A 24,446-nucleotide genomic window follows, 5' to 3' on the forward strand; every position below is an offset into this window, starting at 1 on the left:
AATTTAGTGTTATGTAAAAAAGTAACTGGAATTTATTTTGAACAGTGTAGCATGTAAACCTTTTTTAGTGGACCGTGCTAAATAAATAATGATGTGCATAATATGGCCAATTTAAAAGATTTGTTTGTATTATTAACTAAAAAACACATCTGAAAAAAACCCAGAATGCTATTTGTATTTTTATTAACAGAATTAGGTAGTAGCAGTGACTTACCCCTGTTAGATGTGTGTATATTTTTGGATAATCAATTACCCTGGTTAAAATAATTCTGTAAAAGTAATTATATAATAATTAAAACATTTATAGGACATTTATAGGAGGTTAATGCCACTGGGGGGAAATGAATAAATGAATAAATAAAAATTAAAAATTATAAAAATTTGGTCTATTGAAAGTTCATGTTAGTTGTAAATAATTATCTGAAAATTCTGACTTAATAACTCAAAGGATTCGAGATGTTATTTCCAGATTTAACATAAGATAACATGACATAACAATTTGAAACTTTGACGTAATAACCCACAATCTTAACTTACTTGATCTTTAACTTACTTTTTTGCAGTGTTGGAACCTAGCTTCAATTGTTATATCTAAGGGCTGTAATAATTTAAGGTTTATATGTTTTCGGTAAGTAGCACAGAGATTCACTGGGTATGGAAATTGTGGATAACGATTAATGCGCTAGTAATAAACCCGTAACAATCTGTTACTTAACCACACTCTATTTCCCACAGTGCTCCGCTCTTGAGTGCACGTGTCAATGATGCCAGCAGACCGGACTGAACGTCACATTCCTGCATTCCCTTTTTCCTCAGTGTGGGACGTCGGAGTTGCCACTGGATAGCTAACCCTCTTTCCCCCTCGCTTTCTTTTAGAGAAACACACCCATGACACGGCGGATTTAATCTCTGGAGGCGATCCAAGGTTCGCCAGGAGTTCGCATTTCACTTCGGGTGAGGATTTACTTCGTTTTAAGACAACAGAAGGTGTTTTTCGGTTGGAGCGTTTCAACCGTTGTAACGAGATAACAGTTTTAAGAGATGCGCTGGATTTGCTGCGAGTTGTCTCAGTGAGTGACCTGGTTATGCTGGGATTGGTTAAGCCTCCACCAGCAGACCTGTTGATACGACAGAGGTGACGGAGACTTGTTTGAATTTGTAATTTATAGCCTTTCGGTTACTGCTCCTAAGGGCTAACGCTAGCCGGCTGGTTAGCCGCAAAGCTTGCGTCACCATTGTTACCGGCGATACGCGGGCACACGCAGACACACAGACACACACAACAGGGCGTGGAAGTGCCCCCAGATGTGGCTTTGTTACCTTAACAGGAACAATGCTGTGCAGCTGTTTTCAAAACCTCTGACATAAACGAACCGTCATGTATCGCTTCACTGACCCCGGTACACACGGTACTAGCATCACAGACAGCATGGGCGTGGCTCTAAGTGCTAAATTTAAAAAAAGAAAGCTTAAGCTATAGTGGCACAGGTTGTTAGTCTTTCTTCGGTTTCTGTAACGTTGCGTCATACTTGCTTGACAGGAATCATGGGAACAGTCGCTTAAAGCGTTAAAGTCAATCAGCTGTGCTGAGCTAGCTGCAGAGCAGCACACTGTCTCAGCTGTTGGCCCTCACAACAAAGAGTGGATCATCACAGCTGCGACTGTGGCAGGACAGAGGCAGATCAACATTTCTGTCAGATTTGGAACGTCTGTCTAAATATATTTTAACATAAACTTTAGCTCATACTCCAATGATGAATGTGTTACATGTTATTCATTAATCATGCAGTCCTTAATGAGAAAACTTGGCAGACTTAATATTTTGATCACTAGCCGACCTGACTGTTGCTCTTTAGCTCATACTTCGGTGAAGTTTGCGCATGGCATTCCTGGGATTCCAGCTGTTTAGGGACTGATTGGATCAGAGTGACTTTACTGATTTAAGGAATGTTTGCATGCTGCTACAAGTCAAAAAGCAGAGACCAAGGTAACCTTTTTTAATGCAGACTTAGAAGCTAGACCTATTTTGCATGATTGCATTATACAGATGGTATTATTAATAGAGAATTTAAAAAAAGATTGTCTGCAGTGATGAAAGCATGTCTCTGCAGTGTATTTACCTTGTCACATTACTGTGATCACTCAGGAGACATATGCTATTTCATTAGAATGCCAAGTGGTCAGTCATGCTCAGCCACTTTCTCATTCTGTACATGTACATGTAAAGTCCACCCATTTGGTAACATTTAGCTGTTGTGAAGATAGTTCAGTCAATTATGATTTGGCCATGATCTGATAGTACATGAGCAAAGACATACTTGGTTGAGATTTGCCTACAGTTGCAGGGAATTCAAGGATATGTATGAAATTGAACTTTGATAATATGCCTATATTACTATCATCAAATAGCTGATCAAGAAAAAGAAAGATCTGATACACTATGTGCCCCACATATGCTCAATAAAGGATACTGTGGATTCTTAATACACATTGCTACAGTTAGGAAATATTAGAAATATCCATCCATTTGCTTTTTCACTTTGTGATATGTTGTGTAGTTAGATTGCTCTCACATTAATATAAAACTGAGTTTTGCTGATGTGTAAATGTGGCCTGAAAAAAAGTTTCATTCATACTAATCTAAGAGTCAGTGCACCATCATCACCCCTGTGATCTGCCATCATGGCGCATGTGAATCCTGCATTGACGTGATGAACGATCGTTATTGTGAACTCTGTCCTGGGAGACCATACAGGGACAAAAAAAGAGAAAAGACAATAATGAAAGGCTGATCTCACCAGTGATGCCAGGGTTAATTTCCATAGCAGCAGGTAACTCTTACCTCTGTGTTGTATGTCAACGTAAGCATTAGAAAAGAGCTGGTGTTTAGGTCATGATGTAGACCCGGTTCCCTGTATGTGCGTGTAGCGCTTTGAAGAATGTGGAGGAGGCACAAATATAGCAGCAATCTTACGGAGAGAGTGGGAGCTGCCTGCACAAAACTGGATCATCCTGAGTCAGGCTGTAAAGCAGAAATCTAGCCTTGTTTCAGTGGGGGCTGCTCCTCATTACATTGCTTCTCTGGAACGGATGAGTGAGTGGGAAATGAGAAAGTGAGGATAGAGTGATTACACGGTTGATGAATCAGAGAAACATACAGCAGTTCTGTGAGAGATGACGGAGCTCCAACATGTTATATACTATGGTTTTTGCAGTAAGCCATTGTGTTGCTACTAGTTGTGTTGTTTGTGTGGTTGATCTCTTTGTCATCATCTCAGCCCTGACCAATAATAGCCACAGCTCTGTTGAACACTCACCTTTGTGCCTGTCTTTTGACTTTTGGTTGCTGTTCACCTTTAAGGTCTCAGGACTGTTATCTACCCTCCATACATGTTAGGAAGCCTGTGAGCAGGTCAGCATGCCCTCATTTGTTTGTCACACCTCCACGCTCGTGTGTCCGGACAGAAGAGCATAGCAATGTGGAGCTTCAATCCCAGCAGTTCTGCAGTACTGCACATGCCCAGTCCATTCCCATTTGGTCAGTACAGGGACAAAGAGGGACAAAAGAGGACAATGAGGCTATTGTTTTAAGTATACACACACACCATTGTACCTCCCCTCTCGTGTGACATGTGCACACACTGTTAGTCTCTTCCACTGGATTCAGGTCGTTCTAATCACACACTTGTACACATAAGAGGGAAAAAATGGAATATTTTTATATTTTGTTTTATGTAACTTGTATTGCAGTGTGAAAGAACAGGTAGTATTTTATGACTTGAATAGCTCTGCTAGGAGAGTTGATCTTTGTAGAATGACTGTGTGATTTTGCAGTGGAGCGCATCTTTGTAGAAAAAAAATCTATATTTATAAAGTGCCAAAAAAGAATGACCTCTTAAGCTGATTTACATCAGTTGTTCTTTAGAGAACTTTCATGCAGTCGTTTTCAACACAACAATTCGTGGAGGAGAAACTCTTCCAGCGCTAGGGAGATGAATGAGGGCAGGATGTCAGACAAATGAACGGCATTGAGCATCCAGTTAATTTTCAGAGTTAACTGTGGGGATTAATTGCTATCAGTGTGCTCTGAAGCCATCAGCAAAGATCATCATCATCAAGTATAACTGAAGCTGAATGTCTAACCTTGAGGCTCCCTATCGCACATAAATTTATGTTTTTATATTGTTATGACTGTAACTTTTAGCTATGTAAAGGGATATTCCCCTTGTTTAGCCCTGACAATTCCCTTGTATCCATGTCATCTTTAGTAGTAACAATAATAGATCTACAAAGGCAGTTTTCTCGATTGTTGCCACCTGTTGCTCTGGTAACAGGATTTCTGCTTCTGTTTTGGTGCTGTACTTCCCGATGCCTGTCAGGGGTATCCTGAGGTTGACTACTTACCTACGTCAGGCTTACCTACGTCAGGCTTACGGAGGTTTGAGAATGCCCTTTTTTTTTGCCTTTGTATGAAAACCATAAGATGGACAAATATAGGGGATGCACTCTCTAAAGTGTGACGAATGTCTGAAAAGAAAATGAAATAGAATTTCCAGTTTCACTACCGAGACGCATTATGCAGAAAAAGTGTCGCGGGAGAAATTGTGATTGATTGGTGCCAGCCACATAATGCTTATTATTATCCCTCGGCTTTGTCAGAGAGTGGCACGCAATGTGAACAGTGACACTTTTTCAACTGCATTTTGTAGGCGATATATTTAAAGTGTTCATGTTTGCTAGGTAAGAAGACGCGCTCATCCTGGTACTACCGGTTCCAGTGAATGCAAAATAAGATGCAGTATTAAAAGGATTTATTTGTCATTTACTTATAAAATAAATGAAGCACGTTGTGGAGTCCTGTATTATGATAGAAAATTGTCCATTTGTCATTACATACTGGCAGAGGTGTAAAAAATCTTTGAATCTCTGTGTCTTCAGTGACTGTTAATGTTTCATATGCACACAGGTGTTATTAGTACCCTTTGCTGACTGTAAAGCCCTTGATCCTAAGCAAAGTATGTGGTTGCTCCATTTAACCTATTTGCATACATCTATTACAGCAAGTATGTCTGCTGAATGATTAGAGTCAAAGAAGGCACGCAGCTCTTCTGCTCTCAAGAATAGACTACTCCAAATTATATTTAAGCTCAAGTGTGAGTTTCTTAAGCTGCCAGTCAGTAGTAGACCAGATTAGACGTATTACCAGCTCTCACTGCATGGGGTGAGAACATTGACTTGGATTCCCACTGGGTAGACGGGGTCTCATGTTCTGCTCTGTTTGGCTTGTGAGGATTATGGTTCTTACTGATTGGTTGTTGTGTAACCATATCAAAGGTTGCAAATCACCGAATGGTTTAGGCTTGTTTTTCTGTATTCACACAGTAGAAGCTGTGTTCTTTCCATTACAGCTGATTTCTTTTTAGTGAGTAAAATCCACGAAGAGAGTGACGCACATCACGTGAAGGAGTCCAAAAAGTCTGTTCCGCACTCTGACGCTTAAATTGAGTTTGTGCTTATGTGTTAAATTTTCATTGTAGGTACACTGAAACCAAAACCCCCCCTCCCCCAGCCACAAAAACCTACACCGAAACCTGGTGTGGTCCTCGACAGAAATGGAAGACTGGTTGGCCCGTTCAGTACCATTATTTCTTCCTTTTTGTGGATTTTCCATCTTCTTTTTCTGCTGCCAGTTTTAGAATTGACTGGAACAACTCGAAGATAAAAACTCCATCATGGTGGTAAAGCATGGTACAGGTACAGCATGCACAGGTATAAATGCTGGGAAAGGCATCAGCCACTAGGCTATGTCATAGGCTCAACATAGATCCAGGGCACAAGTCATATTTAAGCTTTAGGAACAATAATTCAGTTTGTTCAATATCTCATTCAGTAGGCCTGGCAGTGTGTTAATTCAGCACATCAACAGGCTAACTTGTGCAGTGCATTCTCCAGAAGTTTAAGATAGTTACTAATTATATGTATGGTTTTCCAGAAAAGTTCCACTTTCCCTACAATTTAAAAAAAAATACGAGCCTGTGCATATGTTTTCATTTCATAAAATTACATTTTTGGATATGCCCATGCTTCAACGTTCCTTTTGGACCACGATTAACTTCTAAACTAGTTGTGACAGTACTCTTTCATTATTCAGACATTAATTAGACACATTGATTAGAATGTCTACAGCAAAATTGATTTTTTGTGTGTGTTTATACACCACTCCTGTTGTAAGTTTGCATATATTTGTCCATTAATTGACAAATATATGCACTCTGATTTTGGAGATACATCCAATCACGGACATGCATAGTGATGAAAGTATATCTATCGGTCCTGAAACAAAGACACAGTGTGCAGTCCAGTGCCACGCTGTGTCTGTCTGGCCAGTTTAGTATCAACATGAACACTGCTTCACTTTGGGCATCGATGCAGCTGACCTCATAGTCTGCTTTGCATTTTATAGGGTTAATGTTTCTCTGCTTGCCTGGAGGGTCACTGCCTGAGGTAACCCAGCTTCTCACCACACATTGTTACTAGGGCTGCCACAAACGATTATTTTGATAGTCGACTAGTCACCGATTATTTTTGCGATTAGTCGACTAATCAGATCATCATCCATTGGACGTAAAGCGTACAGCTTATTGCACCAGCAGCATCTGCTCTTATATAACTATCATTAGCTTACAGCTTTAAGTGTTTCAGGTCTGTGGTAACTAAAAATAAAGACAAGATGATAGTTTATTAAATTTTAATGAAATCTGCAGATTGTTTTGGTGAAGTTTAATAAACTCCTTGCTATCTAAAATATAACAGGACACCGGAGTAAATTCTCGAGCATCTCACACTTCTGATGATCAGCTGTCTGCTTGATGTTTATTCAGCTGTGTAAAAACTATAACTTTAATCTCAGCCAAACCAATTTACTCAGGAACAAATAAAATACTGAAAAAAGCCAAACAATAACATTTTTAAGTTATCTAAGTGACTTATATATGTTTAACCTGAGTAGCGAAAGACGGCGGTGGGTTTGAAAACGATTTGCCGGGAGTCCGGTGTTCTCACGGCTCTAGTGAGCCTAGCCCCCGGCTAGCTATCGAGCTAGTGGGTAACAGACGTCTCCGAAAACGTCGGAGCGCTTTGAAAATATGTGGTGTCTTGATAAACTGAGCAGATATTTGAGGTTTACACAGCTACATTCTCGCCTGAAAATATGTTAAACATTTATTTTGTGACCCAGAAAGAATAATAAGAGTAATATTAAAACTAACCAGCTGCCGCCATTGTTGGAAACTGAGCAGGGCTGCGCTATGAATTCTGGGACACAGCTTCTTCTTCGTCGGAGTTTAACGGCAGCTGGCATCCTTGTACATGCAGTGCTGCCATCTTCTGTTTCAGTCCGTTATTACACTCTTAAATCCTGCTACTTATTCCTGCGTCTTTTGGGATCTAACAAAGCTTCAAACGACGCGTCGACTATTAAATCAGTCGTCGACGATTTTGATAGTCAACGTAATCGTGACTAGTCGACTAATCGTGGCAGCCCTAATTGTTACTCCACTATTCATGCTGGAAAGGCTTTGTAATAAGTAATAATGTGTGTATTTTTTGGCTGATAACAAGCTGTGAGACTCTAAAACATAGAGCGGCTCAGGTAAATTGTCCCTAACCCTAACCGGAACCTGCCAGAACCACTCGGCTAATGACAATGGATAGTAATAAATTACGTGGCTTGTCTAGATTCAACTGAAAGGTTAGGAGGAGACTTTGATGTCTGCAATTGTTGTGTACTGATATGCAATTTCTTAAGCGGCTTAAGTTTAGCAGTGAAGTTTGAGGGGAAGCTGGACAGGATGGCAGGCAGTTCTTTGTTGTAACAGCTGTTAGGATTGGGGCAAAAGAGCGAAAAGATGGAGACAGGAAAGAGCAGAGGAGTTAGAGCATTGTGGGTCAGGGGACTGAAAAATGTAGTTTGAGAAGACAGAAAAGGAGAATAGAGAAAAGAGGAGAGAGTGTGTTATACTGTGATGATTCTACAAGCAAATTAATACTACATAAACAGGTAGTATAAAAAAACTCCACAGTGCAACAACCACTGCAAAAATTGCTTGAAATCTGGAGACATGGGTCAGGATATTTTATACTTTCTTACATGGTGCACACAGCTGGAATAAGTGGATTCACATGTGTTTGCACTACTGGAGATACGCTCTGTGGTGCCGGTGAGGGAGTTTGCAGGAAGCAGGACACATGAAGCCTGCTCGCGAGAGGTGAGTGTGCTGGACCGTTAACTGGACTGTTTGCACACTGGCGCAATCCAACATTACACAAACTTGTAGTAAAAAGCTGGAAAGTTTTAGACCGGCTAATGCTAAGCTTCATTGTGTTGAACACTTATCTGCTTATATGCACCTCGAATGCTTATGCACGTTTGTCTGCAAACCATTTTATACTACTTATCTTGGTCCAGGTCATATGACCCTGCTGGTCGATGCACATGCTTTTTTTGGAATGCAGTCTAAAATTTTCGCCACCCTGTAGTTCTTATCTATTTTAGAATAGCTATAGTAAGTAATTTAAACAAATAGTTGACAGTACCTGGGGTTGATGACAACTGGTGTGTTGAGTTTTTATCTAACCAAATTCCCTGCGCCAGGAGGGGAAGACATTGTTGCAAATCAGTGACTGTTTCTGTCTTGCTTGATACTTTTCTCTTCCCATCATTCTTTTACAGGTCAACCTTGGTTTCATCTATACAAAGAATTTCTTTTATCAGAAAGATCATAGCTCTTTTAGATGTTTTCTGGCACCAGTGGTTTGCACCTTGTTGCAAATCCTCTGTTTTTACGTTTTTGCATCTCTGACAGTGATACATCTATCTATTTTAGAGCATTCATGACTTGGCAAGAAGCTGAGAAGTTGTTTTTCTTAGGCAAGGAAAGAATCCTTCAATCATCTGCTGTAATTACCTTCTGTAGCCTTTCAGGCTTATTGGTTTTGCTAAGCTGGCTTGTGTCTTCCCTTTCTCAGGCAATTTACCACATTGTTGATTTGGCTACGTTTTTGCAATCTCTCTGATGGGTTTAGTTTGCTTTTTTTTCACTCGCTTCAACATTTTTTTAGACGTTCATTGGGAGTTCTTGTGAAAAGATATGAAACTACCATGGCCATGAAACTGCTTGTCAGTCAATTGTTCAATGGCTAAACAGTCAACACGCTATTTTTGTAAATCTCCTCGAATTAAAGCTAAAAGTCTGCACTTCAATCACATCTTGATTGTTTGGTCAAAAATCCCCTGTGAAAAAAGTACAAAAATTATGTCATTGTCCAAAAGTTCATACATTAAATATTTCAGACAAACAGGTCAGGATACAAGGATGACGTAAGGAAAAAGTCACATTGGATGTTGTGTTAAAAATAGGCATTAGTGCCCACCCTGTAACTGTATGGATCTTCTCTACTCCCAAGTTGAAGATGTTTGTAAAGTATGCGTGTATCATAGGAGTCAGGTTAGGCGTGGATACAAAATGCAGCTTATTTAAATGTCAGAAATCTTCTCATTTCATGTGAGCGTAGATAGAAAGGCTGGACGATCATTACTAGTAAGTTAAAGTGCAAGCAGGACTTCAGAATGATTTCATCATTGTCTGCATCTTTTTGTTATTTGAGAGCTCATATCGCTGATTGATCTTAGCGTGTATGGGGAAGATGAGACCTGTGTTTGGTGAATCTGAGCTGCCTTGCAATGCTATTTGTGTCCCTGACCTTGCAGAGTCAGTTCCTCTGTTTAGTCAAAGCTCTAAGATGGGCTACCAGCCTGCAGAGCATCTTTATTTGTTATTCCTCACATATACACCAAATACAGTAGTATCCTTTTCTTTGTGAAGAGCAGGTCCTTGCTTTAATCTCCTATCCTTTTCCTGCAGCCTATAAGTACAATAATAGTTTGGCTTTTTTTTACTGTTATACGTGATTGTGTTTTATGACTAAACACTTATTTTTCCCTCATGAGAAAAAATTGATTTTTAGTCAATGTAGCCATGAAACAAATCAGAACTGCAGATTTAGAGTGCTGTGTTGCAAAACACTGCTGGGTAGACTCCATTCCACAGATGCCTCACTCCTGTGATATGCAGAACAAGCTTTATATCCTGAAGTTAATGCCATTGAGATGGACCTGGTGATTTACTCATCCCCTACAGAAAGCTCATAAAGGCTGTAATAGCACTGTAGAAATTGTCATAGATAGCAAGGCAAAAAAACCCAGAAGCTATGTGTATTTTGCATCAATCAAAGGGTCAATAATTGCTGGCAGCTGTTTACCCTTAGGCAGTAATCCCACACTACATATCAAGAACAACAGTAGGACAACTGACTGGATTGTAGCCACTATCGATATGCATCTATCAACATACTGTTGCATTCACACTATTATTGATTGCAGCTCTACTTATTCAAACTGTGTTAAAAGTATTATAAGTCAACACTTTTAACTTCAGAGCTCGAGTGAATAAACACAGTGCTGTAAAAAAAATTAGTTTTGATTTCTTTTGTAATTTTTATGTTTCAGATTATCAAATTTTAATATTAGACAAAGATAAGTGAAAAAAAATACTAAATGCAATTTTCCAATTATGATTTTTTTTAATCAAGAGAGAGAAGATATCCAAATCTTCCTCGCTTTGTGTGTGCCCTAAACCAGCGGTCCCCAACCTTTTTTGCGCCACAGACCGGTTTATGTCAGACAATTTTTTCACGGACCAGACTTTAAGTTGTCGCGAATAAATACAACAAAATAAAACCAGTACCGGTAACAAAAAAGGAAATGCATTCATAACACAGGGGAAAAGACCCAGGGAAAAAAATGACGATGAAAACTGCTAAAATCTCTGAAAACCATAAATTTCACACCCGAGGTTCAACTCTCGCGGCCCGGTACCAAATGACTCACGGACCGGTACCTGTCCGTGGCCAGTGTGTTGGGGGCCGCTGCCCTAAACCTAATAACTAGTTGCACCACCCTTGACAGCAAGAACTGCAATTGAGTATTTGTAATAACTGGCACTGAGTGTTTCACATCCTCGTGGAGGAATTTTGGTCCACTCTTCTTTGCAGAATAGTTTTAATTCGCTCAAGCATGAATGGCCTGTTTAAGGCCATGCCATTATCGGATTTAAGCCCAGACTTTGATTAGGCATCTCTTATATAAGTTTATTATATATAAGTTAATTTACCATTAATTTTTAATGTCTGAAGTGAGTTTGCACTGTCCATGGTTCGTATACAGTGGGTCCATGTAAAATAGTGGTTTACACATTCGATTAACACATGACACATGAAAGGTTGCTGGTAGAGCAGTGGGAGACACAAATCCCTTTGGGGTTCCATGAGTAAGGGCGTCTGGCATAAAAATCTGCTAGGTCAGATATGCAGAGATACCCGCTGTGGCAACCAGCAGGGAGTATCCAAAAGTAGCAGGTTGTTACCGGTTTGGCTGAGGACATAGCGAGGGGTACAACTTGGATTGATTGGATTGTCAGATAAATTTGTTGCCTTTTTGGGCTGCATATGAGTATGAAAAGTGTTAGTTTCAGTCTTAAAATACACCAAATACCATGAAGATAACAAATGTCTCTTGAGTCAGCAATGGCAACGAAAAGGGACAGCGCAGGGAAAACTTGTAAACCTCTGTAGAACTTTACTAAAGCCAACAGTGCACCCTTTTATGGTGTGCAAGTTTGCAAACAATCTCATCATAAATGTCACAATATATTTCCAAAGCTGGATTGAACTACTAGAAAAAAAGCCCTCCATTGGTTAAAGCCACAGAATTGTTTGTCCTTCCTTAAAATGGGGTCTCAAGTCCATGTACCAAGCATGACTGCGATAGCTGTGACCCTACATCCTGTTAGGCAGCTTTCTCAGTGATTATGATTGGCAATAATTGCAGCAAGTGACATAAGATCCAGTATCGCTAAAAAATAATTAAGGAAGAACTATGCTTGATTAAAGCAAACTAATTTTACTCAGACATATGGTTTAAAAGTTAAAGGCACCAAAATGGACCCCCTTTTTAAACCCTTTAGTTGTACTGCACTGCTGGCAAGGCAGACACCATTGTTTAACAGGTTCTTGCTTTCCATATGCCCCAGCTCTCTTCCTACACTCATAAAAAGCATCCTGTCAACTTGTGCATAATCCTGCTAACAAACAAAAAGACAAACCAGAAAGCAGTAGTGAAAACAGAGTTACCTCGGCAGAGGTAACAAGTAGTGAATCACTGCATCTATACGGAGATTGGAGAAAATATGAAAGCATGCAAACATATATGTAGATATATGCATGGGTGTGCCAGGGGATGCTTGTACTTGTACATGTGTGCATGCATTCATAAACTTGCAGGTCCCGTGTTGCTGAGCACACACTTGGTTTGAGTGTGCATATTTCTGTAACCTACTAATTGCAAATCACCAGGCTAATCAAAGCCCTGGCATTAATGTATGGTGGATTATATTATTGACACGTATGGATTACAGTGCTGACTGTGAGTCAGATGTATAACATGTTGACCTGCTAGTGTTTGTGGAGATTCAGGTTACTGTCTCTCAACAACAGTTCAGAACCTGAGGTCTGATCTTCTAGTGGAGGATGTTGATGTTATTTGCTGACTGTTCTAAATTTGTTTAGAGTTGTTGTTATGCTAGCTTAATTTAGAAATGATCCTGCCTTTGTTGTACGTCTGTTTGAAAAACATTGCCCTTCATGCAGTGCAGAAATTAGTAAGATCAAATTTGATCTTGGAAAAAGAGATTGCAGAATATGTTTAGGAAATACCACTCCCCATTACTCTGGCATTAGGCAGCACTGTTGCATCATAGCCAAAACAAAGCCTTTAGACTTTATGTAGCTGACTTGTTGGCTGCAAATGCACAGGACTCCCCAGCGAGTCCCAAGGGCTCAGCAGATACCATTCTGCTTGCTCCAGCCATAAATCCTCTTTGCATGGCTGGTGATCAAGCCGTGATGTAAAGGAGCTTAGTAGCAATAGACAGACAGCCAGGAAGCTGCTTCCCTGTTGGCCGGGGGTCAGGTGATCACACAAAAACACTGACAGGAGACAGAGGGAGAGAGACGGCGAGGTAAAGGTGGGAAAACAAACTGACATTGAGAGGTGTGTGAATGGTGACAGCCAACAGGGTTTGTGGAGCAACTTTTCAAAAGTTGGATTGATAAGCTGAGTGCCTGCCTGGGCCTGCTGTAGCTCCACCTGAACACAAGTTTTCTATCTTGTGTGTTGGACAGTTTGTTGGAAGCAGGCAGTGCATGTATGGGTGTTTGCTGACAGCAGGGAGGCTGTGTACCTTCTTCAAATGTCAGGGAGTTGAGGTGGAAAAGGTAAGAAAAATGTGTTTAGCTGTTCCTGAGCTGCAAGCAGTGATTATTTTAGGTAAATCTCCCAGGGATATATTTGATCAAGTGACTCAACAGTTTGTCTGTATTGGGTCGTTGGACTGATGTCCACGCACCTCTTTGACAGTCAGTGTCTCGATATTGAAACATTTCTTATAATGACTATATAATGACTGTCAAAAAGTTGAGCTTCACTTACTCTTGTACATTTCTTAAACTTCCTTTCCCCACAGGTCACTTTCCTTCCTCCCTCCCTCCCCTTCCTCCCCCTCCACCCATCACTGCACCCGTTGCCATGGAGAGCTCTTCGGTGGCGTCTGCGTCGTCCGAGGCTGGGAGCACACGCTCGCAGGAGATAGAAGAGCTGGAGCGCTTTATCGACAGCTATGTGCTGGAGTATCAAGTGCAAGGGCTTCTGGGAGACAAGGCAGATGGAGACTTGGACTTGGACAGTAGCTGCAAGGTACCCCAGGTCAGAGCTATATCACATCAGCAATACTGTATTTGATTATTCCAGGCCTTGGTGGTGTCTGTGGATTTTTTTTTTATCTTCCCAAAAAAGACTGGAAGGTTTCTCTCTGTGTCAGCTGCCATTAGTGTTGTAATGAATACTGTGTAAATAGAGAGAAAGTGGAAGGGCATTCGTCAGAGATGTACCACGAAGATAGATTATTGGGTTAGGGTGGTATTTTGAGGTTAATGTCAGAGCGTTCATTGTTATGAAGGTAGCTGTCTTTTTACCTAGTTAGATTACCATGGTAACTAATGCCAAACACATAATATGGCCCGGAGCAGGTTATGTTCTGAGTTTCAGTTCGCAAATGACTGTGTGAGAGCCACATTCTCACAGGCTCTTACATTTTTGGTATGCTCTATGTGCCATATAGATTCTCTGATGAAGATATATGTTTATTCACAGTTTTCTGCAGGATCACTCTCATTTTATTTGTATGAACAGTGATTTGGCATTTAATGATTTAGGTTCTTTATAGATTGGTATCATCTAATACTGTCTCTGATTGGCCGGTTTTGCACTGAAGAAAAGTAAAATAACACATCTAATCTCAGACATTTGAAACAGAAATTTAGAAGTTCAACTTCAAATAGTGACTTGACTGATTCAGGACGGTGATTTAACTACAACATGACATAGAAGCTCAGTAGTCTTGCTCTTATATGCGAACACAACAGAATCTAACCAGTTGGCATCCAGCTGAATAGAGTTCCCCATTGCAAAGAGACACATCTCAGATGATCTCATTGAAAGAGAAAGATCGATTCCAACATGTTGGCAATCCGTCTGCATTTATGAATTAGATATATTCAATTAGTCAATTATTTGCAGGCCTTGCTTTCCACCAGGGTGACCTGTGCATGTGCCATTTGATCAACCAATGTACGGCCAATCACTGGACAACCACAGATTATTGGTTAATTAGTAGCTGTCCCTATTTTTATTGTAGTGTGACAGAACCATAATGCAAAGAAAGCATGGCAGTGTTGAACTTACATTGTAGTTCACCTTTAGCTGCTTCAGCTGCCTTGACCTAGTTTATTGGCTGCTACACAAACTATACACCAGGCTTTAAGATTTGGTCAGAAACATAATTTTGAGTCCGTTTTAAAAGCAGAACTTCAAAGTAAATTTGAATATGCTTTAATAAGACTTTAAATATGCCGTAATTGTTAACTTACCTACTTTGTTTTCTCTCTTCTTCAGTGGACAGATGACTGCAATGATAAGAAAGATGGTAGCTGGACATCATCACAAGGACGAGGCACATCTAAGCCAGTGAGTGTTTGTCTGTTCACAGCTCTATCTTTGCTAAATAGAGGTGGGGATCACCAGATACCCTGTGATATGAAATTATCACAATATATGACTCACAATACAATATTATTGCAATTTTTAACATTTTGCAAGATGCTGACCGTTGCAATAACATATAGTGGGACTTGTCATGTTTTGTCCACCGCAAATGACATTACACTTTGTCAACATCTGTTTTATCCAGTAAGATGAGATAAGTTGCCTCACTTCAATTTTTTTGTTTGCTGGAAAATGAGCATATCGACACTGTCGCTAGCATGTGCTATACTGTTGCTATAAGATGGAATCAGTTTGCTAACAGTCTGATATGAGTGATTGAATGGGGTCAAGTTGGCAATTACATGCAATCTGTTTCTGATAATATAACAATCAACAGTGATAAATTGTGAAAAATCACATATCTGTTTCTGTTTACCTAGACAGAAATTCACATTTACCTATTACAGTTGTATTCAGCAACCAGCTGGTAACCAGTTGAGTTGAGTATCCTTAAGTTGTGCTCATTGACAATGACTTATTCAGACTGATGGCAACACATCTGTCTGCATTTGAAAAAACCAGATTATTTGCAGACCTTTGACAGTCTCTCTAAGTCTGATTGCTCTCAGTCCAAGTCAGACTGCAACTGCTTGCAGACAGGTAGCCTCCTATCAGTCAATTGCCTTTATGCTTACCATTATGCTGAACATAATGTAATGCTGCTGTTGTGTTAATATAAAGATGTTAAATCACTAACAACCAAAATAATTTGGATGCCTAAAACAATAATACAAAAGCTTTAGTCATTGTAACACATCTCCTAGGCAAGGTCAGATGTATACCGTTGCACATAGTAGTTGCTGATCTGAAAATAGTCCTAATTTTACCCAGTGCACCCTTTCAGTCTGCTCGAGCTGCATATTGACTTACTCTCTGGTCACTGGATCACCACAATGATTAAATCACATGTTTTCCTTCTCTCTGTTCTGTACATGCTCGTCCGTTTTCTGGGCTCTGTCAGCTCTTCAGTGTATGATTGAAAGAGCTCTGTAACACCAACCTTTAGTCATTCATCTACACTTTCTACATTGAACGCATGTTCATAGTGACTGTCATGGGACACTATGACGCTAGAGCCAGTAATTAAAAAAATACTAAGTGAGTTACCAGCTAGTTAGTCTGTTAAATCTGAGTCTGTGTGTGTCGCTCTGGTGCGTTCTCACAATGCAGATTTTGGTGATTTTTTTATTGTTGTATTGTTGCTCTCCAGAGTTGACTTTTTAGCAGCATGGATTAGAATGATCTAACAAAATAAAGCAGGGTAGCTGAGGTCAATCTTTTTCCATTTTCCATGTTCAGCAGGTTTTGACATTGACTATCTAGAGCAATGGTCTAATATATATACACACACAAAGCATGAGCAAAAAGGAGGAAAAATGGAAAACCAAAAACAAAGACCATAATTTCTTTCGTTAACTCTCTCAACTCCACAGGATGAATGGGAACACAGCAGTAATGGCAGCACAGGTTCCAGGCCCAGTTCAGGGTCCAGACCTGGATCTGGCTCACGATCTGGCAGCAGGGGGCACAACAACCAGTACAAAGGTTCTGCCAAGGTACAGAAACACATGGGTTTGTCTGCTTTTGAGTTGGATTAACTTTCTGAAAGTGCCTCACTAACATGACTTTAATCAAGATGAAAGTAAATGGAAAAAAACCCTGATACCATGGTCATTTGTGCGTTCAAGCTGTCAGAACAGATTTAGATGCTTCAATGCTCCAATTTATCCTCTTTAAGGAATTTCTCCTCCTGAGAAGCCAGGTTTGTTCTCATTTGTCAGCTGGTCCAGCAAAATGAAGGCACATTAGTTACATTAGTTACTTACAGAGCAGACACCACCTTCAGTGAGTTGTATGCCTACAAAACATTAGACCAGGAACACGGGGAGCTTTGAACAGAGATCACTGCATTACACAGTACATGATAATGTAATGCCCATGACCATTTGTTTCTCTGCCACAGCAGTTAATTTTTCAGTTCCATCATGGTAAAGACTGAAAAGGTCCTGAGCCAAATTATGAAACCTTGTAGAGAGATAGAGCGTTAAAAAAGCAGGGGCAAAGGAAGAGCCAGTAAAGCTTTGGTTTACCTCAGCAGAGGAAAAGTTTGGAGGCTTCCTCATGTCCTGTTGGTTAATGTTAACATAAAATCCAGATAGGCTTAGTTTGTGCCACAGGACAAAGTCGTTTAATGAAAACACGTTAACATACATGGATTCCTTTCTTTTCTTTTCTTTTTTTTTTTTTACTGATTTCAAATCATTCACTCATTCAAATCACTGATTTCATGTTTCCACAGTTTCTGATTAAAACTTTCACATAGTTCTGGCATATTGATATACAGTCACAGCTGTTGGTCATGTTAGCCACATTAGCTGCTCAAAATCCTGAGAGAAACAATTTCCCTTTTGTTAGGGATATAACAGTAGTCAACTGGGTCTCGGTTTCAACAGCAGAATGCTTCAGAATTTTAGGCTCTAAACACTGCTAACAATGAGGGAATGTAAAGCAGGAAGCTGCTCATTCTCTACACAAGGCCTTGCTTGTTGAGGATTTTGCTTCTGGTTATGGTTGGTTATGGAGTTAAGTCACAGAAACGTCTAGGCTACAAATGAAGTCTTTCTAGAATACCTTTGGAGGAACAAATGATTTGGAGGATGCTTGTGAAAGGTTACATACAAGTTGAGTAATGTGGACATGGGATTGGTGAGAAGTATTTTGTAGTCATGCTGAAAATATTTTTTCTTCTTTTTCCTTGTGTGTTATCTAGAATGGCAACAGAGAGGGATCCTTTGACATCCTGGGGACAGACATATGGGCTGCTAACACAATGGACTCACATGGGTAGGTACCTTTCTGTTTCACACACCTGTCTGCTGGATATAGCTTTTGGATGGTCATGTGACAGACAGTAGACAGCACAGTCTCGTAGCAATTGTTTGTTCCTCTCTTTGGTACATTTTGTAATTTTGTTTGGTTACTCTTTTCACTTCTTTAAGATTTCCTCTCCACTTGTGGTCAGCGGTTGCAGTTTAGCACTTGAGCTCCATTAGTGTCCTGTTTTTAACCTGTTTTATCTTTGTAGTCCAAGACAGTAGTTTCAACATTCAGCTTGACCTTTAGCAAATCTGTTCAGCTGTCGTTCCAAACTAAGTATCTCTTCACTCAACCTTAATCACGAGGGAGAAAAAAACACATTTAAACTACATCTGAGCTACCGGAGGCTCGACTGTTTAGCCCCAGTGCTCTAAATCCTGTTACTCTTTATAAATGACGTCTCTGCGTGAATCAGCTTCTGTGTGTCCAAGAGGTTTTTCAAACAAGAGCTAGTCGTGAGACTTAAGAGCAGAGGGGGGAAAGTCAAAACGTTAGAGAAAGGAAATGAGCGAAAAATAAATCAGTTAAAAGTGGAGGCAGGACTGGTTGCCATGGTAACATCTGCACAGCAGCGACTTCTGTCCACGCTGGCACAACGGAGCATGCAGTGAGTGATGCAGCCAGCATGGTGGGATGATGTAAGCAGTTTTTTCCTCACGCAGGTGGAGACGTGTTACAGGGTTAAATGTTTTACTAAAACACACTGATTCATTCAAGTGTGTGTGTGTGTGTGTGTGTGTGTGTGTGTGTGTGTGTGTGTGTGTGTGTGTGTGTGTGTGTGTGTGTGTGTGTGTGTGTGTGTGTGTGAAATATGGAAACATAGTGTATTATATATTGTATATCAGATGATATAATAAGAAAAACTAAGGGTCTCATTAGCAATGGTACCCTGCAAGTAGATTATAAATTATACAGTATAAAACATGCAGAAATGTGTAAATCATTTTATACACATATAGAGCCAGAGATATAGATGCATAAACAATTCACATATTTATACATCTGCATTCACACACCAGGCATTAAAAAATTACATACATTACGGTAATCAATGACAACCTGAAATATTAAGAAAAGCAAGCCATTCATTATATAAAATCTCATGTCCCCCCCCCAAGGGAACTGGTTCTTGAACACCAGTTGCTTTCGTAAGTAGAAGCTTGTGAAGTTTTATCTGGATTTAGTGAAAGTATAATTAAAGCCTTTTGAAAAGCCAAAAATAATTTGAAGGATAACTTTAAAGGATGGTGATGTAACAAGAAATCAAGAAATATCACAATGTCTCTCTATATCTTCAAAATAAAAAGGCAAATAAATCATTTCTAAGGGATTTGATTAAAAAGAAAATGTCCCACATCATTTTTAAAATGAGTTTTTGCAACTTTGTAGCAGTTTTCATGCAAGTGATCCAAATAAAGTCCAGATTATCCCACACAAGACCTGCTAAAGATCTGCATTTCCCCTCATATGCACTTATGCAGAGACTCTCCATGACTCTAACTGTTACTTTGTCTCCTCCTTGTAGAGGTGCAGGCTGGGACGTGCAGCCAGAGAAGCTGGATTTTAGCCATTTTCACAGAAAACACTTCAGAGGAACGCCAAAGCATCTGCCACACATTGACAGAGAAGGGTAAACTATACATTTATTTATGTTCAGTTATTTTGTCTCACTGGTGGAACTCAGAACAGTTTTGATTGCTCTATACCACCTTAATTTATAGCATCATACAACCTCCTGATCTCACCCTTTCTCTCTTACAGGATAATCAAAAACAAGTTTGAAGAAGATGATGGTATAGACATGAACGACATAGAAAGGTTCCTACCCCATCTTCGCTCGGTAAGTCTCTGATTTTTTTCTTGTGTGAAACTAAGCCATCCCAGTTTAGTACTGCAGTGAACAGGTGTGAGAAAGCCATTCACAGGTCACAACTTTAAGAAGCTTTAGCAATACTGTGTGATTTGCTGTTAGAGAGTGACCCCTGGTGGTTAGGTGAAGGAATAACGTGCACCAAATGGAGTTCAGAGTCAAGAGTGCTGGAGTCCGGTTTTTGATTAAATTACTATTAAACATAATTACAGGAATGATCTTTCTTGTACTAAAGGAGCAATTTGTATTGTTAATTTCTTTTTTTTTTAAAGAAAAAAAAGGAACTTAAGGGTGCAAGATGAGTCTGTGTTATATGTATTTTCTGAGACTTGTTGATTGAAAATAAAAACTTTAGTGACATCCGCTGGTCAGATGCAGGAGTGAGCTGTAACTGTGAATAATGATGTTATATGTCCCTCTAGTGGGCAAATGTTTGCATAACATATATGCATAGATGCCCAAATGATTCACACAGAAGAGATGTGGGTTGTTGGTTTCTGAGGCAGTCGCTGTTTTAGTCAGCGTCTGATTATCTCTAACAGACTCGTGCAAAACTTAATGAGTAGGTTCACATTTTCTCCAAGTGTGTCTCAAAACAATACTTGTACCGTGATAGAAGTTATAATACTTTCTCATTTCAGTCCACAAAATACAAAAATGTATGCCTCAGTATTTCTGTGTACGTGCATTCTTTAGTTTAGTTGAAGTCCCCATGCAGTGTTTTCTCGCTTTGTAATAAGACAAAAAGGCAAATGTTGTACAAACTATACTGTCAGGTCAGTGTACAAACAACAACATAAGTTGACCCAGAGTCTTCAAGCAACTTAAAGAAGTCCAGACGCTTTTCTTTCCAAGCTCCTTAGACTACCATGACCTGGATGGCTGAGAACCTTCACAGACATATTGACCCAGAGTGTTTTCCAGATCACCAAGAACCCAATAATTTGAAAAACAAGAATGAAAAGAATGAAAATATAAATAAAATCTATGAGTGTTCAAAAGAGTCAAATAAAAGAGCAATAGAAAACATTTACAGTGAGCTGTAATAAAGCATATAATAGAGCAGAAAAAGAGCGTCCTCTAGAGATTTAAGAAATTGCCAGAACCTCCGTGACACAGAGGAAAAATGCGGAGATAAAAGATTTTTTTAAAAGAACTTCTTCAATATATTACAGATATATTGTGGACTTTAAAAACAAATAGTAAAATTTTAAAATCTATTTGAAATATCACAGATAGTGATGTGCTATTTTCATTGTACTGGTTAAACATTGATCAGCTGCATTTTAAATCATCTGCAACACAGAGAGAGAGAGAGAGACAGAGGTTTGAGGTAAAGTTGCAGCAGTCCAGCTGAAATCCTTTAGCTGCTAAACTGGCTTTAACTTAGTGATTGGTTCTCAGTTGGTAAAAGCTTCGTTTAACAGCATCCTTGATTTGATCGTTAAAACTCAAATAACTCTCCATATAAACACCATGATTTTCAACTGCAGTTTGGAAGATAAGTATCTTATCTTGATGTTTGTGGAGCGTGGGATGCCAAATCAAATAATAAGTAAAGTGAAGTCATTTTGTTGAAGTGTTTGTTTTTTTTGCCTGCATAACAGTGATAGTGAATTTTGTATCTATGAACAATAGAGCAAGAGAGGTAGCGTGTACAATTTAAGTAAAAAAGGACCTAAAACGGATCCTTGAGGGATGCCGCAGTTAATGGAAGTTAGGAATGGCGAGCAGTTTGGACTCTAAAGGTGCCATCAAATAAGGAAATCCAGTTTAAAAATATTTAGTTTAGATCATTGTCTAAATGCAGTAAAGTCCAGAAGAGCCAAAATCAGCAGATAAAAAGATATCATTATAAACTCTTAACAGGGCAAAATCTGCATCTTTCTTAAATTAGACTGAAATCTCTTAAACATATTAAAAGTATTCAAGTATGAAAAACTATGAAAAAACTTGAGAAAGGCAACTTTTTCTAAAATCTTGACAGGGAAAGTAACCTTATATATATATTATAGGGTTATTCTGAGTTCCTGAACTATTGAGGAGGTTTAGCATCTTCTCTAAATGGGATCTAAGTGCCTCTTACTTACATTACTTGCAGTCTAAAGGGCAACAGCCGTGTTTCTGAACGTGACGTGTCTCACATCAACAGAGTAAAAGTCATTTTGCAGCTGGAATGCTTCTCTGTATAAGGTATTGAGCATTGTGTTTTCCAACATGATTTGTGATTCATTGAGGTGACGAGAGTTCACATTAGGTCACTCCTGTCACCTTCCTCTCTTCCTCCCCTGCTTTCTGAGCCAAAATATCCTCCATCTTTCATGGTGTTTAAGCTACAGTGTCTTCCTCTTTCCTTCCCCTCTTGGCCTTTGAGCTGAGCTGCGCCGCTCACGCAGCTTGGGCTAAGATGGATCTAGGTGAGCGATTGAGATGGCTTCCTCACTGTATCATTTCTGAGCCAAGATTGTCGTTTCCGTTCATTCAGTAAGGGCCAAAAGATAGATGGGGTCATCAGCGTTTCTGTGCTGCGATCGGGATCAGAGACGCAGAGCTGGGAATTGAGTGCCACATTTTCTGTTTTGTTTTCCCTGACATTTCTCAGCTGTTTCTGGCAATTCTCATCTTCTCCCAGTTACTCTTTCACGTTCCGATTGTGTGAATATCGAGCCCTGGCAAGCTGATCGCAAAACCATGCCCTGTGGGGTCATGCAGCTATAAAGCAAGGCCACTGATGCCCAGTTGTTTGTCATACTAACAAGGCCATTCACTGACATTCTCTTTGGTCTTGAATAGCCCTCAAGATAACAGGAAGGGTACTTAAGTCTTCCACAAGAGACCACAGTGTAAAATAAAACAAAATCAATGTAAACCTTGGTTGGAATGATAAGCACAGGGGTTTGTGTTTGAAAGTATGTACATCTTTTTGTGGCTCGTTAGATGACTAGAATTTTTGTAGTTAACTGATAACCAGCATTATTACATTAAATTACAAACTGCATACCCCACTGCGCATGGTTTTGTTACTAATAGAAAGGGAGTCGTGTTTCTTCAGTATTGTCATCGCTTTTATTGTCATGAATCTCTATTAAATAAATATATATTCTCAGCATCCTGGCTCTGTATTTATGTTTGCAGGGATCTCTCTTTTCTGCTGGTAACTTGCTGCACTTAAGCAGTGATCCTTGGTCGTAGACATGGACAGCTGAATATCCCATAGACTAGTAGTTATTCCGGTTGTACAGTACTTTTCCACTGGAAGCCTCCCTGATGAGCACGTGCATGTTGTTGCAGACAAGTCTTCCTGGTCACAATAAACTGGCAGACATGCAGACATCCTCATGGGGTATCTTGTTCACCTTCTGAGGAAAAAAGCATTTAAGCTTATGCCTTGACATGCTCACAAATAATGAAATTCTAAAAAAACATCTGTATTAGATGCCCATTCTCCTTTACGTAATATTTAGTCATCAGGGGATTTTTATTTATTTCTTTTGTCTTTGAATAGTTTCATTTTGTGCCGTTATATACGTATTTTTTCCAACATAAACATTTTTGCACCCATGGCCTTGCAGCCTGCTGACAAACCAATTTCTGACAATTCAGATTTTCATTCTAAAAACTATAATTGGCAGCATATACATTTAAAAGCTTTTCTTCAATGCAAAATTTTATTCTCATAATAAAATCTTTTAAACTTCACACTTCCTGTACACCAATCTTTACCTGATATAAGCTTCTTTTCTACTTCTACTTACTCAGTTTTGCTCGACTTGACTTGGTTTTCCGTTTGGCAGTAGTATGGGCTACCAGGTACTTTTTCAGTACCTACCTGGGTGGGGTTCAAAGCCAGTTGAGTCATGCCAAAAATGTGATGTCAACAGACAGAAGGGCACCGAGTGACATCACTGCATGAGCCATGAGAGCGACTCCTACACTAGAATCAAACCCACCATTTTTCCAACCCTGCCAATTTAGTTTGGCCAATTTTGTGTTTTCCTCAGTAAGAACTCGCTAACAGATCACAACCACACCAATCACAGTGTTGTTGATCACAGTGTTGTGTGTTTGCTAATGTGAAAACTGACTATTTTCCTGTGCTACTATGCGCATGCATGAAAAGAATGGGCTCGTAATCTGACATTGGTGATGCTGCCCAGCCAGTCACCAAGCGAGGATGCTGAAAAGTATCTGATTCCTGTCCCTGGTCGGTTGATCAGTGTGTCTTTATATATAATATCAAATATTGTGATTTGGAAGCGCACTTTTAGAGGGCATCTTCAACCAAATCTCCAAAACAAGAGAAAACTGGACTAGGGTAATGCAATATGGGGTTCTTCCTTTGCCCACACTCTACCAAAGCTGTTCTCACATACAAAAACTGGACAATGTCATGAGAATCAGGTCTAAACATAGTCTGAAGTT

General features: G+C 39.6%; 1 protein-coding gene across 3 annotated transcripts in view; it reads left to right on the forward strand.

The window, feature by feature from the left end:
* Positions 1-792: 792 nt before the first annotated feature.
* The window catches only part of ctif (CBP80/20-dependent translation initiation factor), a 61,918-nt gene continuing 38,264 nt past the window's right edge, over positions 793-24,446 (forward strand). The window contains exons 1-7 of one of the 3 annotated variants that reach the window (XM_085414058.1): positions 793-954; positions 13,641-13,879; positions 15,128-15,199; positions 16,711-16,833; positions 18,048-18,121; positions 19,680-19,784; positions 19,916-19,994. In XM_085414058.1, coding sequence (XP_085270184.1) covers positions 13,703-13,879; positions 15,128-15,199; positions 16,711-16,833; positions 18,048-18,121; positions 19,680-19,784; positions 19,916-19,994 — 630 coding nt within the window. In that variant the 5' untranslated portion in view covers positions 793-954; positions 13,641-13,702. The remainder of the gene's footprint in view (positions 955-13,640; positions 13,880-15,127; positions 15,200-16,710; positions 16,834-18,047; positions 18,122-19,679; positions 19,785-19,915; positions 19,995-24,446) is intronic. The other 2 variants (XM_085414059.1, XM_085414060.1) reach the window with 2 other exon arrangements.

This window comes from Rhamphochromis longiceps, linkage group LG7 (assembly GCF_057381845.1).
Source record: "Rhamphochromis longiceps isolate RC_006_pf linkage group LG7, R_longiceps_female_GT1.1, whole genome shotgun sequence".
NCBI classification, from domain to species: Eukaryota; Metazoa; Chordata; class Actinopteri; order Cichliformes; family Cichlidae; genus Rhamphochromis; species Rhamphochromis longiceps.